General features: G+C 45.1%; 2 protein-coding genes across 2 annotated transcripts; one reads left to right on the forward strand and one right to left on the reverse strand.

The window, feature by feature from the left end:
- Window positions 1–3,592: 3,592 nt before the first annotated feature.
- Window positions 3,593–4,492, reverse strand: GON7 (GON7 subunit of KEOPS complex). The gene is made up of 2 exons (XM_072864271.1): window positions 4,214–4,492; window positions 3,593–4,099 (listed from the first exon to the last, which is right to left on the reverse strand). Exons 1-2 carry the CDS (start codon window positions 4,416–4,418, stop codon window positions 3,981–3,983), a joined length of 324 nt encoding a protein of 107 aa, XP_072720372.1. The 5' UTR covers window positions 4,419–4,492; the 3' UTR covers window positions 3,593–3,980.
- Window positions 4,493–4,501: 9 nt separating this feature from the next.
- On the forward strand, window positions 4,502–17,295 carry UBR7 (ubiquitin protein ligase E3 component n-recognin 7). Its single transcript, XM_072864269.1, has 11 exons — window positions 4,502–4,814; window positions 4,965–5,098; window positions 5,970–6,030; window positions 7,613–7,708; window positions 8,840–8,893; window positions 11,146–11,251; window positions 12,469–12,653; window positions 13,235–13,366; window positions 13,766–13,928; window positions 14,826–14,887; window positions 15,719–17,295. Exons 1-11 carry the CDS (start codon window positions 4,644–4,646, stop codon window positions 15,809–15,811), a joined length of 1,257 nt encoding a protein of 418 aa, XP_072720370.1. The 5' UTR covers window positions 4,502–4,643; the 3' UTR covers window positions 15,812–17,295.
- Window positions 17,296–18,342: the final 1,047 nt, after the last annotated feature.

Raw genomic sequence — 18,342 nt, forward strand, 5'->3', positions numbered from 1 at the left:
ACTTTATCAGGTAGTTAATTTGTAAGAACTGACTCATCTTAGCTCTCCTTAAAGCTAGCCCTATGGTACAGGTTTCTTCTGGAAAGAAAGAACATGCTGCAGCCACAAGAAGGTACTTCTGCTCAACTCTCAGTCCTCAAAGCCCATGACTAGCCCAGTAAATTTTGGTTAGTGGATGTGCCCAAAACCACTGCTCAGTTTACACTGCTGAGTGTTAACCTACTTACCATATATGAAGCCCCATGATAAATTGTTATGTCCTAACTGTCAGATTACTGTGTATTTTAGAGAGAATCTGATATCTGTAGTAGCTTGTGTATAAATTAACTTTTAAGTTAGAATGAATGGGAATTGCACAGGGGCCACAATGGGTGAATTGCATTCAAAGCCTTTTAATGAAAATTATCAGAATGAATCTCTCTCCTAGGAACTAGGAAAGGCCTTGCACTTTTAGACAATGCCCTGACTATTGGGCATAATGGGATTGCCCCCTTTCCCTCACAGAACCATCCAAGTGCATAATAAATATCATACTTGTGATTTTAAACACAGAACACTGCTACCTGTTAAATGCCTTTGTGAATTTAGCCTCAAAGTTGTTCGAAGCAGCAAATTCAGTATTTCAAAGCAGTAACAATGGAGTATGTTATACAATCCCAGTCTACATGAAGGAGACTTGCTTTGACATTTTTGCTGTTCTTTTTTGCAACTAGCAAAAGTAGTTGGTTCTCATCTAAATACTACCAAGAATTTAATTTCGTATCACTTCAGCTCTTTTAATTCAATAGAAACATACCAGCATTCTCCCCCTTTATCGGTAAGGAAATCCATCTAGCCCCCTCTGGCTAGTAAAACTAAGTTATATTAGTAAGACATACAAATGATACTAAACAGCACAGAGGTGGTGAACTGGGCTTGTTCTGTGCCAGCCTGAAGTTTGGTTAAGGTACAAAAGGACTAGCACATCTCTGAGATGAAGAGTATGCCATCTTTCTTCCATCAAGGCTTATCTACTCTACCTAAAATGCAGGGGCCACAGTTGACTCATGGCATGCATAAAGCTTGGTAAAATCTTTTGTATGAATTCTTGGACAGCTTTGTAAAAGTCATTGCAGACTGTTGCTATATTCTCCACACACATAAACCTTAAGTTTTTCCGTCTTCAGAAAATTTTGGAGCCTTTCCCACAGCCATGGAAAAATCCGTACGCTTCACTGACTTGGCTGACTCGGTTGCTTGGAAAAAGGGTGCCACAACCAGTGAGCAACACCAGCTGGTTCTCTCTGTTGCTGCCTGTACCTTTTCCCAGTTGTTTGGCTAGAAGGACAGTACGGGAAGTGGGAGATGGCAGTCCTTCTGGGGGAGAAAGGGGCTCCCCAGAAGGGGTTCAGAACAGAGCTGTAGGGTAGGTCCTGAAACAGATATGGAAGGGGAAAAGGAAGAAAAAAAATCACACTAAAGCTTTGTGCCTAGTTACCTTGCAGCAACTCTCAGAAAAATGACGTTCTCTGTTGTGTTAGGGCACTTCTGTCACAAGCAAACCTATGGTTTACAGTTATATAAGGCCCCATGAAGCTCCAGTACCCTTTTTGTTGTTCAAAAATTTTTGTGGCCACAATAAGGATTAGAAATGATTCTTTAAGGGCAAAAACTTGAGTGGTTGTTCTTGACCCAATGCTCATTGATATCTTCTGGAGCTCAGGTGCAGCGTGCTACTGTGTCCAGGTTGACAGAAAACAGAAGTATCCCATTACCAGAGTATTACCTGCATTTACTCCCACACTAGTAAAGTTAGGGTTTGTTGCTTTAGACCAGAGGTTTTCAGCCTGTGACGTGCCAGTGCACTATTCACACAAAGTTTATATATAAAGGCCACAAATTCATGGCTAAGGTTAAATGGTGCTTCTTAGCCACCCCACAGTTCACACCACTGTTGGAGTGTTTAGGACTGTAGTCGGGGGGGGGGTGGGGGGGTGAGGGGGAGAACACTGCTCTCCGATGTAGCTCTACAACAAGCTTCCGAAGCTGCAGAACAGAGCTCATAAAAGATGTCATCGCTTTAGCACAGGTCACATGAAGGAGCCCTACTGACACATTTATCAGGCTAGTTTTTTTGTACTGTGTTGCCTTTGCCATTTTGATAAGCCACTTCCTCCAATAAATTATCTACCATAAAACACTGTAAGCATGTTACCACTTTTAAGATTTTGCAGCCTGGCAAGAGATCAGAATTAATTTGTGTGATTTTCTCTCACCCAAGGTCCTCAGCAACTAAAGCTCCCTAGGCTTCAGAGTTGGTCTTTTCTCCTCAGTTATGCCTCTGTCATATCTGCTCACGGAATAATGGGTGTGTGAATTTCTTAGAGTAAGAATACATAAAGATACCCAAAATATATTTACTGGACCTCTTTTCCACCCCCCGTTTCAAACGAATGCAGAAAATATTGTGCTCATAACTCATCATTTATTCCGATACTTTGTCCTCCATACACAAGTCTCGAGAGTTGCTCAGTTTCCATAATACATAAACAAACTATGCCAGCGGAACACATGAAAGTGAAAAAAAAATGCTTTTCACACTATTAAATCAGTCAGTTCATTTCTGCTAGAGAAGACTCTCGGGCTCCACAGTAAGCTCTATGGCCTGGCTATCAAGAACGTTTTATGCCTGTTCATAGAAGCATGCACCAAACAAAAACCGGAAATTAAAGTAACATTGGGAATTAAACCGGGAATTAAAGCATTGACGACTTCCCCCTTGCAAGAAGCACCTGTTACCTTAATCACATTCCACATGCTGCATTATCATCAAAGAAAGCACAAGCTACCTCTCAGCAGAGGGACTGTGTTATGCCGATTCATACAGCCAAGAACTGCTACACAAAATGTGCTCATAGGTGTTAGTCAAATATTTATAGTCTCCCCCTCTAAAATAAACGATAGCAACTAGCATAGAACCCTACTACATTTCCCCGAGTTTCTACTATAAGTTTTGTTTCTAAAAAGCATCTCAAAAATCACTCTGCTCTTCTTTTTTCTTACTTCAGATAATGTTGGGAGTTCTGCATAGGCAGAATATTAAGCTGTGATGTTCCCTTTATTTGACTTAGCTACCAAACAAGCCTAAAAATCAACCTGGATAAAACTCAGTGATGGAAGAAAGTATATAAAGACTGACTACTGCATGAAAAACCGAGAGGAAAAAAGAACATTTGGACAGGCTTAGGACAGACAGCACGTTTTGAATTGTGGAATATTAAAGATAATTATCAAAGTCACACTGACTTGTCACTTTCCTGGATGTCACAAAACCTGAGGATTTTTGAAACCAAGACTCTTTCAATCTACTTTGTCTATGGCCTTTTCCAGGAAGATACTTGATTGATGGGTGACTAAAATAAACCTTTTAGATGATAGGCAAAAATAATCTTCCATTGTAGGCCTGGACAGGACTCTCGCAGGACTGTTCAGGAATGGACACAGTCCTACAGGTATTTTTTAATTTTGAGTACTGTAGTGGTCTTGTATTGCTTTCTCTCCATACAAATAAAAGTTGTCTTGTACCATTTTAAGATCACATCTGACAAAATAGCTCTTTCCACATTTTATTTACTTCAAAAGTTTAAGTCACATGAAGAAATACTATGACTTGGAAAAAGTCATTAAAAATGTAGCAGTCAGAAGACTTGTGAGAAGTTTTTATATTTGTCAACTAGTTTACTAAAAATTCTTCTCAGCGTAACACGGGTACCCTGTAAGCAACACGCTGCTAACACCACGGTGCATCCTTTCGTTAAGGCTTCCGCATTAAAATAGCGTCGAGATCGACATTTCACTTTTAAAACACGAGCAGAAGAGAGGCAGGCGCCCGCCCGGCCAGAGCGGCCTACCCCGCCCGGGGCACCGCGCCCGGGGACGCCTGCAGTCGGTACAGCTGGAGTGTCCCTCTCTAGGCCTGAACCCGGTACCGGACGCCACCGTCAGGGCTGCTGCACTTTCGTCCGCTTTGGAGGTGGGTCATCGCCGCTCGCGTTCGCGTCGATGTTGTTTTCGTCTTCGCCTTCATCCTCCTCCTCCTCGTCGTCATCCTCGACATCACCTGCAGGAGCCAAGCGGGGCGCGGATGAGCGGCGCGGGACGGCGGCGGCGGAGCCCCCTCGCCGCGCTCCCGCCCGGGCCCCCGCCGGCCGGCCGGCCGCCCGCCGCCACTCACCGCGCGGCCCGCCGCCGCCGCCGCCCGCCGCCTCTCTCTCCTCCTGCACCAGGGGCGCCAGCAGCTCCACCACCCGCTCCTGCAGCTCGGCCAGGGCCCGCCGCAGGCCGCGCAGCTGCCCGCCCTCGCCCTCCTCCGCCGGGCACGGCACCCGCACCGACCGCGTCTGCCCGTCGCGGCCCCTCAGCTCCGCCACCAGCTCCATCGCGCCGCCGCCGCCCAAGCCCCGCGCGGCGCGCGCTCAGCCCGCCCGCCGGCCCCGCCCCGCCCGCCGGTCACGTGCCCGCCGCGCGGGCTCCCCCACCGCTCCCCGCTGTGACGCGCGGCCCCGGTCACGTGGGGCGCGCGGTTCCGCTTCCGCTGTGGCGCCCCCTGGCGCCTCGGCCGCGTGTTTCCCGCCTCGGCTCGCCCTCGGCCTCGCGTCCCGGCGATGGAGGCGGCAGCGGCGGCGGAGGGCGCCGAGCCGGGGAGCGGCTGTGGCGGCGGCGCGGAGGAGCCCGTGGTCTCCTTGGCGGAGGTGCTGGCGGAGAACGAGGAGCTCGAGAAGGAGGCGCGGGCCGTGCTGGGGGGCAGCGACCACGAGCGCTGCAGCTACTCCCAGGTGGGGGCGGGGCCGGGCGCCGCGGGGGGCTGGGGGCGGGGGCTGGGGGCGGGGGCGGGGGGCGGGGCCGCCCGGGGCCGGGCCGGGGCCGGGGCCGGGGACCGGGACCCCCCGGCGGCCCCTGTAGCCTGCGCCGCTGTCGCCCCGCAGGGCGCCGTGAAGAGGCAGGCGCTGTACGCCTGCAGCACCTGCACGCCGCCCGGGGGGGAGCCGGCGGGGATCTGCCTGGCCTGCAGCTACGAGTGCCACGGCACCCACCGCCTCTTCGAGCTCTACACCAAGAGGTACCGCGGCGCGGGCGGGCGGGGCGGGGGCGCGCGCCCGTCCCGGCGGCGGGAAGCGCGCGTGCGCCGGTGGCGGGCGGGGGCGGCGGGAGCCCCCTCGGCCCGCGGCGCTGCGGGCGCGGGGCCCCGCGGCTCCTCCCGCGGCAGCCCCCTGGCCCTGCCGGTTCCTCACAGCCGCCCCGGGGCGAAACGCGGGCCCTCCCAGCGGGCCGGGAACGCGAGGCGGTGTACGCTGGCCGCCTCCGCTTGCCTTCTCCCGGCCCCGAGTGCTGGGGCGCCCCTGCGGGGGGCTGCGGTGCGAGGTGAGCTGGCCGGGGGAATTTCCCCAGAGCCTCCTCCGCTGTGTAATGCATTTCAGTGAGGTAGGACAACGTCCCGGGGAGTAACTCATGCAAAATACACCACTCGCAGCAAAACTGCACAGGCAGCTGAGGTCGGGTCACTGAGGTACCCGTGTTCCCCCCTTCACTTGGCAAACCAAGCCTATTTAAGTGAGAGCTTAGGTGTCTGAGTAGGAGGCAAGAGCTTAATCACCTTCATTGGAAACGAACCAATTCACGCTCCTCTTTCGTCAATACACGTGCTCGCGGTTTTGAGTGTGGTAGTTGCAGCACCCGGGGTTAGCTGTGCCATCGTGGTCTCCCAGCCAAGCGCTGTTGCAGATGATGGTGTTAGCCAAGATCTGCTGAGAACACCATGTGGGAGGGTAATGCTGTGAGGCCCTTTGGCCAGTTCTGACCGATGCTATTGTTTAAATAGCTGCAAGAATATTTTTATGGCTCCTATTAAACTGCTGGGAATTGTTATGAACACAAAAACTAATGTGTTTTCAGTTAATAAAAAACCTGAAATGTTATGTTTTTCTTTCCAGGAACTTCCGCTGTGACTGTGGAAATAGCAAGTTCAAAAATCTGCAGTGCAAGTTACTCCCAGTAAGTTCAGACATAGGTTTCGTACGTACATGTTATTTTCATTCTTTAAAATAACAGTCTTCGGAGGTTGGTGCCTTGCCTCAGCCAGCACTGACTCATGCGGTGCCTCCGCTTTTCCCAGCAAGTTAAGAAAGGTGGGAGTATTACAGGGGATAAAACTGTTGAGGGACCAAAGGGAAATGTTGAGAGGAGAGAGAACGTTTGATCCTTGTCGTCCATGAACTCAGCAGTTCTGCATCCACGGCCAGCGTAATGCCAGAAACATGTCGTGGTGCCTGCAGTAATACGTCTCATTAGCTTTAAGCTGGCTTCAGGAGAACCCTTTGGGGTGCAATTTTGCAGTTGCATTAAGGAAATTTAAGGTTGTGAAGGCCCTCCCCTTCTTCGTGGTAGCATTAGTGCCCTAATTATTTTGATAGGTTGTCACCAGACCCTACTGATGGGATAGTTTTTTACTGTATTAAGCGCCCTGTGCTTTCATACTCAGTGGGCATTTTGGACTCGTCAAGTAGTTGGTAATCTTCTGGGAAGCAGTGACAGGAAGCTGCTTGGCTTGCCTGCAGTGCTGCTCCCAGGGTAATAACAGTCCAAATGTAGAAACAGCAAGTGGTTTTGTGTATTTCCATTTTGTTTTGGGAGAATTGGGACCAATCCAGAGCTAGTCAGCCTAGGGCTACAGTCCAGCGATCCCTACAGAGACACCTGTGACAATTTTAAGATGTTACTGTCTCTCATTGAGTCAATGAAATGGATCACATGGTTGTTCCTCCTCCTTCAGTTCAGTGCAAAATCAGTTGTACAGGTTAAGTGACCTTCAGCATCTGTCCAGTAATCTGGCTGACTTCATGGATGCCAGGTGCTTGCATCATCCGTTCTTCCTTTGTCAGAATAGTGGTAGAAAGTGGCGTTTTGTAGTAACATCGTAAGTGGTCACAGCTGTTTCTGCAGGGGCCGGTGGTGGGCTTAGGCTGCAACTACGTGCAGTTCTGAAGCCCTTTGGCTGCAGCTGTATTAGCTGTTTTTGTTTAAATGGGAATTACCTGTACTTGAATTTCATTCAGCATGTTTTGTAATTTAGATAATCCTCTCCTGTAGAGTGAGGCGTATATGACATGAATTTAGTGGAAGCTCAGTGGTAAGATTAAATGAAGTTGAGTTTGGATCACATGTTGTTGTGTTTTAAACATCACTGGATGTTTAAAAAAAAAGGAGGGGAAGGTGCACAATAGATCTACAGACCTTGCTATAACGGCAACAGGCAGGCGTGGTTGGTGATCAAAACTCTTACATCGTCTTAGATTAGCAGTAGCTTAACAAGCACCACAGTTGCCATTTGTTACAAAGATGGAAAGACTGTTTTTCCTGTTTCCTTTTGAACTTCGGTGTTCCTCACATGCCCTATCTGCTGCTCACTGGATAGTGTCTGGGTAATATCTTTCTTTTTGGATCTTCAAGCTGATGAGTATAATGATTGCTTGTAGGAATTATAGAACATGAATTGGGTTTTTCTAGATTATACATCTTTTCTGTCTTTTGTTTTTCACTGCATTGTCTATTGAGACATTTTTTCCTTTTCCCCTAGGAAAAGGGCAAGGTGAATTCAGGAAATAAGTATAATGACAATTTCTATGGATTATACTGTACTTGTAAAAGACCTTATCCTGATCCTGAAGATGAGGTAAGAAATACAAAACCCAGTAGTAATCATATATAGATGGTATTTATGCAAAATATTGTGCAAAGGGTGGTCATGGAGCTGCTTTGCAGGGAATATCCCACTTTAGGAAGTCTTATGTTCCATATTGCTTTTGGTTGTCACGTGCTGTATAAAGTAATTACTTTATCAGTTTTTTTTAAATGGTAGAATATGTTTATGCCTTAAAGACGGATGAGGAGGACAAACCATCATTTGGACAAAATGCTGCTGCGGTTCTCTCTGCTTTCCTCTCTCTAAAGTTACAGAGTTCCCTTAGGGGGTGGGTTTCTCATCATCTTGAGAAATGTGGCAAGCGCAGAATAAACACATTGCACATATGAGGAGAGACCAGAATCTGCTTCCTCGTGCCTGCAACAGTGCTCTGACAAGGCTTTAGGGATGGGGAGAGTCTGTCCTGTAGCACTGGCTCTAGCTTTCCTTTACGGTAGTCCGAACACTTTTTCTCTGTCTGAAGTATTAAAATATATCACTTGGTTTGCACACGCACACTTTTGTTTGCAGTCATAGAAGTTACGTGTTTTAAAGAATAGGGAAGGCACAAGTCTTTCAAATACAAGAGAGTATTTTATAAACTCACCTCTCTGAAGTTCAGAGATAGCTAAACATTTCTAAGGAAATCATTAATAATTGTTTCATAACAAAGCAGTTTGTACTGTACTGTATCGTGGAGAGTTAAGTTAGGATTCTGGCATTCCTATATAAACCTGATGACATCATGAATATCAGTATCTTTCTTTTGCTAAGCTGCCTGTTCGTGCATTTCTGTTTACAGGAAGAAAGATACCAATAGTGTATTAACTTTTAGCAGCTCTTTTGTGTGAGAATGTCTTGCTCTGCTGGGAAAAGTAGTTTTGTAATAATAAATGTGAATTTCCATAGTCTGGATAATATGACAAATTACATATGCTGTTGAACTTCAGGGAAGCAAACTGACTAATGAAGCAGTAACTAATTATTAATGGCAGCTCCCTGTGGGTAGGTGAAGAGGGAAATGCAATTCACTTGAGCAGGCTTTGCATAATACCATAGTTTGAGGCTTGTGAAGGATTCTGGAGGTTGCTATTGATGCTAATAATATGACCGTTCATCTAGATCCCAGATGAGATGATCCAGTGCATAGTTTGTGAAGACTGGTTCCATGGAAGGGTAAGGAAACTATAAGTAGCAGAACTGCCATTTGCATAGAAGTAAGTTAGTGTCAGTTAATCACAGAATCACAGAATCGTATAGGTTGGAAAAGACCTTTTAAGATCATCGAGTCCAACCGTAAACCTAACACTACCAAGACCACCACTACACCATGTCCCTAAGCACCTCATCCAAACGTCTTTTAAATACCTCCAGGAATGGTGACTCAACCACTTCCCTGGGCAGCCTGTTCCAATGCTTGAGAACCCTTTCAGTGAAGTAAAATTTCCTAATATCCAGTCTAAACCTCCCCTGGCGCAACTTGAGGCCATTTCCTCTCGTCCTAGCACTTGTTACCTGGGAGAAGAGACCGACCCCCACCTCTCTACAGCCTCCTTTCAGGTAGTTGTGGAGAGCGATAAGGTCTCCCCTCAGACTCCTTTTCTCCAGACTAAACAACCCCAGTTCCCTCAGCCGCTCCCCATAAGACTTGTGCTCTAGACCCTTCACCAGTTTCGTTGCCCTTCTCTGGACACGCTCCAGCACCTCAATGTCTCTCTTGTAGTGAGGGGCCCAAAACTGAACACAGTATTCGAGGTGTGGCCTCACCAGTGCTGAGTACAGGGGCACGATCACTTCCCTAGTCCTGCTGGCCACACTATTTCTGATACAAGCCAGGATGCCATTGGCTTTCTTGGCCACCTGGGCACACTGCTGGCTCATATTCAGGTGGCTGTCAACCAACACCCCCAGGTCCTTTTCTGCCGGGCAGCTTTCCAGCCACTCTTCCCCAAGCCTGTAGCGTTGCATGGGGTTGCTGTGGCCCAAGTGCAGGACCTGGCACTTGGCCTTGTTGAACCCCATACAATTGACCTCGGCCCATCGATCCAGCCTGTCCAGGTCCCTCTGCAGAGCCTTCCTACCCTCAAGCAGATCAACACTCCCACCCAGGTTGGTGTCATCTGCAAACTTACTGAGGGTGCACTCGATCCCTTCATCCAGATCATTGATAAAGATATTAAACAGAACTGGCCCCAGCACAGAGCCCTGGGGAACACTTGTGACCAGCTGCCAACTGGAGTAAACTCCATTCACCACCACTCTTTGGGCCTGGCCATCCAGCCAGTTCTTTACCCAGCGAAGAGTTACTCTTACTTGGGAAGGTTTGCTGTAGTTCTCAAAAGATTATTACATGAGTTCTAAGGTATTTCTTTTCATCCTATGCAAAGGAATATTGAAAGTTTAATCTTGCCCTGCTGTCCACTCCAGTCCAAAAAACCTAGGAAGAATTCTACCTTTTGAAGGTTACTGCTGCAGAATAAAATAATAACTTTATGACTGTCTCTTTAATGGAAAATTCTATCATTACAATTGCTGAGAAAAAGATTCTTACTGAGGCACATCATTATCAACTACCTGAATAGTTCTTCATTCAAAAGAATGCTTTTTAAACTGTAATTCCTTTAAGTAGCAAGGAACAAGCTGTGCTGTTGGTTCCTGATTACGAACTTTGGGGAAATCTTTTAAAAGCAGCTCAGCACTTCAGTGAGTGCCCTACTTAACATGTAAGCATTAAGGATTCAGCCTCTTGTGCCTTGAAGGGCACGAGTGAAATTCCATGTTTGAAGTTGCAGGATCAAAGAATAAAAAAAAAGATTATTGGCTTCAATTAGGGGTTCTGTAGGTAACCTATAGGATTCTTTTGTATAAATGTATGTATGAAGAATGTTATGCTGCATACTGTGAGCTTTGCAAGAATGCTTTTCAAAAGCAAGCCTCTAAGTGCTTTTAGTTGCCTAAATAGTTCTCACCAGTTTATGGAGAGCTTTGGGACCTAATTCTTCTCAAGTTCAGTACGTGATCAATATGAAGACTGACAATCTCTTACACATAAGGAAGCAATCATAAAAAGCTATTTAAGAGTTTAAATGTGCAGTGTGTGAGAGGTATCTTCACCTGTCCTATGTTTAGGACAGTTTAGAAGAATATCGTTTAGAAATGAGATAAAGATAGGACTGAGATTTCTGGGTATGTAGAAGGCATAAAAGGCTTTAGACAAAGAGAGAATTATTTCATTTTTTCCCTGGAATTTTTATCAGCTCTTTCCAGTCTTTAAATTATACTGATAATCATTGTAGAAAGTTAGCAGGAGTGTATGCTTGTGCTGAAAATGTGATGGCTGTTGATGTTTTACTTCCTCTAAACCCAGAGTTGAGTCTGTTAATTTGCAGCGAATGCTTCACTGCTGTGCACTTGTTTCTTTTTGATAGCATCTTGGTGCAGTGCCCCCTGAAAGTGGAGACTTCCATGAAATGGTATGCCAAGCCTGCATGAATCACTGCCATTTCCTGTGGGCCTATGCGTCGCAATTAGCAGGTGAAAAAAATTAAGACATCTGAGCCAATGTTTTGTAAGCATGTATTTCTCATACTTGGTTGATTAACAACGTAATACTGTTTAAGTGGTTGGAGAAATGACATTCATTATATTGGACAATTGCCTTCAGCAGCGGAACGTGCGGGGCTGCAGTAACTGTTCTGTAAAAAAAATGCAGTTCTTGTTCCTAAATCTTAATTCTGTGGTGCTCACTCATTTATCAGAGATGCGCTAGCACATAGATGGATGCTGATTTAATACTTGTCTCAAGGAACTTAATTTCTAAACCGGATCAAAGAACTGAAGAGCCATCCTAAGGGAAGCCATGAGACAAACAGCTGAGTCTGAGAGGCTCTGAGCAGCAAAGAGTGAATGATAGAGTGACCTGAAATGAATGTGTAAAACCTTAATCTGAGTAGAGCTGGGGCTGTGCTCAGGACACACGTTGCCTGCGGTCACACCAGGCCTCTGTCTGCTATGTGGTCTCTGTGGGATCAGAAGGGTGGATGACTTGACTTCTGTGGAAAGAGCTGGTTTCATGTAGTCTCCTAAATGTTGCTGTATCAACTGGTGATTGATCTCTTATGTGCCAGAAATTTCAATGGTAATTTTAAGGATTCCAAGCTGGCCTACCTGGAGTTCTCCTTCTCATGTAAATACAGTACAGAATGGCGGGTTTTGTTTGTTTTTGGTTTTCCTCCTTCTCTGTCACGGGGCACACATTTGAATTGACATCAAAAGAAAAACTTGTTTTAAATAAGGAAGTGGTTAGTGTAGTTAATCTGTGACGGAATTTTTGGTGTGTGTGTCTGGGGAAGATGAAGGACTCTGACACAAAGTCAGCAAAAAAGTACGCAACAGCTACTGAACCTGCCATAGCTATCAAGGGGTGTCAAGAAGGACAAGCATCTTAGTACAGAACTATCTGAAATTGTGATACCCTTTTCCCTCCCCTAGGGCTTAGATTTTTGGGAAGCAGAGTATTTTAGAATAGGAGTATGAGAGGTGAAGAACACTATGGTGAAAGAGGGAGCAGTTTCTTTGTATACCTAGGTCACTGTGTCTTTGGACAGCTGTAGAATATATCGAGGACCCTGCAGTGTATGAGGTGATCTAGGTGCTCTTTGATGCTGCACTGTAAAGGAGAGAGAACATCTGTGGTAGCCTGTACATGGTCTGGCACGGTATTTTCACTTACGTGGGTATGTATCTTCCAGTTCCTGCTTTGACCAAAGTGAACTCCCTTGAAGATGAAGGGATTGTCCTGAAGGTTGAGGAAAGTGAAGAGCAGAAAAAAGAAATAAAAAAAGAAAGTGGAGTGGAACACCAAGAAACGAAGGAGGAAAAGCAAATGGAACAGTTTAATGAACCATCCACTAGCTCTGGGTCTGCCTGTCCAGAGGTAAAACGTACCTTCTTTTCTGTCCTGCACATCTTCGTACTGATGATAGGTGAAGTAAAGCCCACCTCTTTCTGTATAGGTTCAGTGAAGAGGTAAATGCTTTCAGTCTGTTTTTGTGTTCCTCTTCAGTCACTGACACTTCAAACGTGTGGTCTCTGTGGAGCACAGCGTAGGCTATGGAACATGCTTGTAGCAGTGGGTGACCAGGGTGTAACGTCTGTTTGCAGATACGTTAGATCTATCCTTCCTTGTCAGCCACCTGGCCTTTACACTGGGGTAACTTCTGAGTTTGTTCTAATACAGGGGTATTATGCCTTGTAGCTGCATTTGCATGATAGTCCAGCTCTGATTTCTTAAACATTTATGGCTATTGCAGTAAATTCCTACAGAAATTTCCAGTGGAAACTGCTAAAACCACATCAGAATCCTCATGTGGATGAAATGGTAATATAGGTTATTTATAAAAATAAGTGTGTCTGAGACAAAAGAAAAATCTTGCATAAGGAAAATGACATGCTGGAAAGAATGGAATGTCTTTGAAGTGACATTATAGAGCACTGAACACTGTCATTTTAATTCAGGTAGTTACTAAGAGTGAGGAGCAAGTCTGTAAGCTGAAAGAACTCCAAAGCAAGCAATTTTTAAAAAAAGATTCTGCCACCTTTTGGCCATCGAACTGGAGAAGCAAATTATGCACCTGTGAAGACTGTTTGGTATGTATTCTCTCTTCATTACCATCATTGACGTGGGGGAGGCAGGGAGGAGCTCCCAGAGAATCTTTGAAGGGAAGCTGGTAGATAAAATCTGTGTAAATGTTCTTACTCTGCATATAAACACCTAAAAAACCCCTCATAACCCCACCCCACATAAAGAAACACACTGAATCCTTTGGAATTAATACAGCATGAAGGAACATTTGTATTTTCTGTGCTGCTTAAATCCATATTGCTTTGGAAGCCGTTATGGGGAGGTGTCTGAAATGCTGAATACAAAATTTACATTATTATTTTTATTGTTATTATTTATGATACGGAACACAAAAAGGATTGGGCAAGAGCATCTCCATCTGAGAAGTTTTGTAATGTAAAAGTAAATTTTACTTTATTCTCCAGAAAATGTATTCAGAGCTTGAAGTTCAGTTCCTGACAGATGAATGTGACACTGTCTTGGCTTATGAAAATAAAGGTACCAGTGACCAAGAAACGGAGAGGAGAGATCCTTTAATGGATACCCTTAACAGCATGAACAGAGTCCAGCAAGTAGAACTCATCTGTGGTAAATACAACTTCATTTTTAGAATCTGCCTTAACACTTTAACTGAACAGTTTCCCATAAGAGACTAGCATGAGGTCTTGCAGTGTAGTGTCAAACTATTTTTGAAGTAACATGTAGAAGACTGTACGACAGATTGCACACCTCAGCCAGGATTACTCTAGAGAAGTTTGTCCTCTCTGGCCTGTTACAACTTTAACTTACATCGAGGAACTAGATGGTGTGGGAACTTTTCCCCTATGTAACACCTTAGATACTGTACTGATCATACTTTCTTGTAACATAGATATTTAAAAATTAATTTATAGTTCTGCCATCTGGCTTATTTATTCTTACCCTGTTCTGTTGTTTGGCAGTCCCCTGTTGTCTGGGGGAGTGCCAGCCAGTGTGAAGCTGGGGTGCAGGGTGCTCCCTGGCAGCTCTGCTGCAGAGTATATTGACAAGGCAGCATTGAGGTATTTTATAACTGGAGCCGTGCTTCCCTCTTCTGAGTGAGGGGTTTGCACTCTGGCGAGGATGCTTGCCCAATCCTGAGTTCCAGGCTAGGACTTCCCACCACTACCCACACATGGTTTTGCAGTGGGAAGTTGGGAGCAGGGGCAGTCCTTTAATTGTACTAATTCACGCGCTCAATGTCTGTACATTTCTCTGAAGATCACCTGAACAGATATTCAGACTGTGTAGCCTAGTCTGATAAATTATTAGGTTTCTCATGTTTACCTGGACTTGCTTTTCTTTTTATTGCTATTATTTATAATCCAGTTCAAACCTAGATTTGTCTCAAGTAAATCTAATAAATGACAAGTAGAACAAGTTGTCTTCTTGAAGCCATGTTAAACTAAAGCTGGATATCTTCTTGGTTTTTTTGTTTTCTTCCCTTGCCTTCGCTTCTCCATCCAGAATACAATGATTTAAAGACAGAACTGACTGACTATCTCAGGAGATTTGCGGATGAGGGAACGGTAAGGCGTGACTTGCAGAATTTGTTTGCCAGAAAATGTGTTTTAAAGTACTGTTGAGGGGTGGGTGCTGAATACTGTGATGCTATGTTATAATATTTTTTTCTGTCTCTTGGATTTGCTGGTACTGCAGTAGAAATTGGAAATCCCTGATTTCATTGGAATTTAAAAGTTGTATTTCCTTAATGACCCTGTTGAGAGATAACAGGGACCTTACAGAAATCTGTCTATAAAGTACTGAGAGCAGTTCTTAAATTTAAGTGAAACTTCTGTTGCTCTAGGAGAAGTATTCGGGGGAAAAAAGCTCTTAACAGTTATGTTTTTTTCTGAGATTGAATTTAAACCCTTAGAAGAATAAGGACTGACTTACTATTGGCAAACAGTCTTGTCAGTTGTTTTCTGGAGGAATTTGCATGCTATTATTAATCAACACATGCATTTTGTTGGCTTATTTGCTAACCTGCCATTCTTAGTTACATTGTAATGAGTCTGAAATGAGCTAGTGAAACTCTTGCTTTGTGTTAATTTTTCTGATGATAAAAGCAAGTGGTCAAACCCATTAAAATATGTCAGGGGCTTTGCTCCATGTGCTTGTTCTGCCTTTGGGGAGCTCGTTTCTCTGTTTGTATTCTCTTATAATAGGATTTGGGCATTAATCGTCTCCTTTGGGTACAACAGGAAAGCTGGTTTGCTAGCTGTATCAGAGAGATTTCAGGATACTTGCTTTTTTATGCTTTGTGTATTACATGTGGGATGCATGCAAGGAAGAAAAAAAAAAGGATTGTTTAATGGAATTCTTGTACCACAACTTGGGTTTTGTATTGCTTCCCCCAGGTGGTTAAAAGAGAAGACATTCAGCACTTCTTTGAAGAATTTCAGTCTCGGAAAAGACGACGGACTAACAGGATGCAGTACTACTGTAGTTAGACTGAGAGGGTGTGGGTCTGAAAGGACAACTGGGAAAACGATATGCATTGGCAAACAGAAGAGGCATCTTCAGTATTTGGCTTCTCATCAAAATCCAACTGTCCAAGAAACATCTTCATTTTGGCTCACACTTCCTTTATTTGTAACGACTAAAACGTGTCCTTAACAGGTACATTGCATTTGTAGCGATTTCAGTCGTGAGCGACTTGGCATTCCTGTGAAAGCTGGCCTTGTCTCAAGGGAGAGGATGGCTTGTCACAAGAACCGTGTGCTGCTGTGTATTCCCTTTAGCCTTTCACCCATTTTACTTTCAGTGCCTATAGCTGTACGCTCTACTAACACTGGCTGGGGTCTGCCCACCCTCCCTTCTGTCCAGTGCAGGCAGTACGCACTCAGTGTGCTTTGCAAGATGGGAGTGCGTTGCTTTCCTGCTTTAAATGGTTCTGCATCATCTCTTCGGGCTGTAGTGATTCTAGCGAAGGCTCCCTGCACAAAGTGAGTGTCTGTTTACTACACTGAGGGAGGCACGGCTCCTGAAAGGGTAAAGCAGGCACGTGTTATGATCACGGCTGTTGGGTGGAATTGCATTCTAACATTTGGGTCACATCACGTGGACTAGACAGCACTGTACTTCTGCACGCTTACTCGCAGCTGTGGAAGTGCTCCCTAGGCAGGTGAAAAATGAGAAATTGTAGGTTAGGCTTGATGCAACAGAATGTTTTGCTTTTATAAATTCAAAAACTTTGTTTCTAATATTGTACAGTGATGTTTTACATGCAAAAATTTGTCACGTGAACTTTATCCACTCACTAGGATATAGATGATATCTAGGAGGAGGTACTGAATTACAGATTAAGCATTGGGGGGGGTTTGTAATAGGCCTTCTAATGTGCTTCGATTTTTAAAAACTAGCCTACTGCAAATTATTCTACTTCATAAATGTTTCTGAAAACACTGCAGCACCCTGGCATTTTGCTACAGTATAAACCGTGTGATCTTTTTATAATCACTGTGATAATCATGGAACAGGAGATGTTTCACTGACATTTAAGGATCTACACTTAGCTACCATTAAGTATTGACTTTTCCTAAGTTTGGAGCCTCATGTAGTGTTTAGTTTTCTTTACCCACAAACCCCAAAACATCCTTTAAGAAAGTTCTAATTTTTAACTCCTGCTTTATGTAGTTGGAGGATTTCTTTACCATGGGGTACTATTCTGGTTCCGTGTTATTAATGACTTTTGAGAAGAAAATCAGACCTTTATCTGTCATTCTCCCTATTAATTGTTTCTGCCCAGTTTATTTACAACAGCTAGTTCTAGCATAGAGGCTCAGTTCATTGGCTTGTTTCATGTGAAATGACTAGTTGCTTTTAAATTTAACTCTGGGTATTGTATGTGCTTTTTTTTGTAGCAACTGTTATGGGAGTCATAACCACCTATCTAACTAAAATATGTCAGAATTAAAGAACTGTTCAATCTGTAGTGTCTTGTGTTTTTGAAATGCTGCTGTAGGGGTTTGTTTTCATCCATGATCCAGACAAACACCAGGCAGCGCAGTGATGAGCCATTAGTCATGTGGCCGAGACACATCTCAGGGGCTGAGACCTTTGCCTCCACCCTGACCCACGCTGCTGCAGGCAGGTGTGAAACAAGGGCTGGCACCCGGCTTGCAGGTACAGATTTGGGCAGGAGAAAAAGCAGAATCCCTCTGCATGAAGTTCACTAAAGGGGTGGGGGAGAAGGTGCCCGGAGGCAAGCGCTGTCCTGGGTTCCAGCCCTGAGCTCCACTCACCCTGACCTGAAACCCTCGGTTTTCCAAGTTGTCCTGTTCTCCCCCAGCGTATAAAAAAGCAGCAACAGCCACCGGGGTGCAGGTAAACACTACAGCAAGACCCAGTCCCACCACTCAGTGTGTGCAAGAAGTGCCAGCAGCGCTGCATAGAGGGAGGAGTTCAGGTGCAGGAAGGAGTTATTACAGCTACAATTGCACACCACAGGGTCCGCACTGACGACGTGCACTGCCCCTTCTTGCATCAGCCTGCACTGCAGCCAGAGGGCAGGGCTCACCCGAAGTGATCTGCAGGTCCTTGGGCCCAGCCCCTGACAATCCCCCTCTCCAACCTTTTTAATGCACTTGCACTTTCTTCTTAAAGGCTCCCCCCGCTGCGGTGAAGAGGCATCCTCTCTTTATAAAGTTAGCAGACTTAGAACTCCTCTTGCAAAATGAACAGAAAGCCTACAACGATAAATGTTAAATTTGCCTAGTTTAGGAAGTTGCTCCTAAAACTCATCTTCCTGGATGTGGAATGAAGGTGCCAATAATGACCACGTACGACCAGAGAGTACTTTCTCCCCCCACCCCTCCACACTTTATGTCAGGACATAACCCACAGTATTTTGCTGTTGCACATCAAAGCGAGACTAGTCAAGATTTTCTGCTGCTGGATGACACTTCCAAACTTGAGTCAGCTCTTTGAAGTAGTGAAGCACTTGTTTCTGTGAAAGAGATTTAATGAATATTCAGCTGAT

The sequence above is a fragment of the Ciconia boyciana genome, chromosome 6, assembly GCF_034638445.1.
Source record: "Ciconia boyciana chromosome 6, ASM3463844v1, whole genome shotgun sequence".
NCBI lineage: Eukaryota > Metazoa > Chordata > Aves > Ciconiiformes > Ciconiidae > Ciconia > Ciconia boyciana.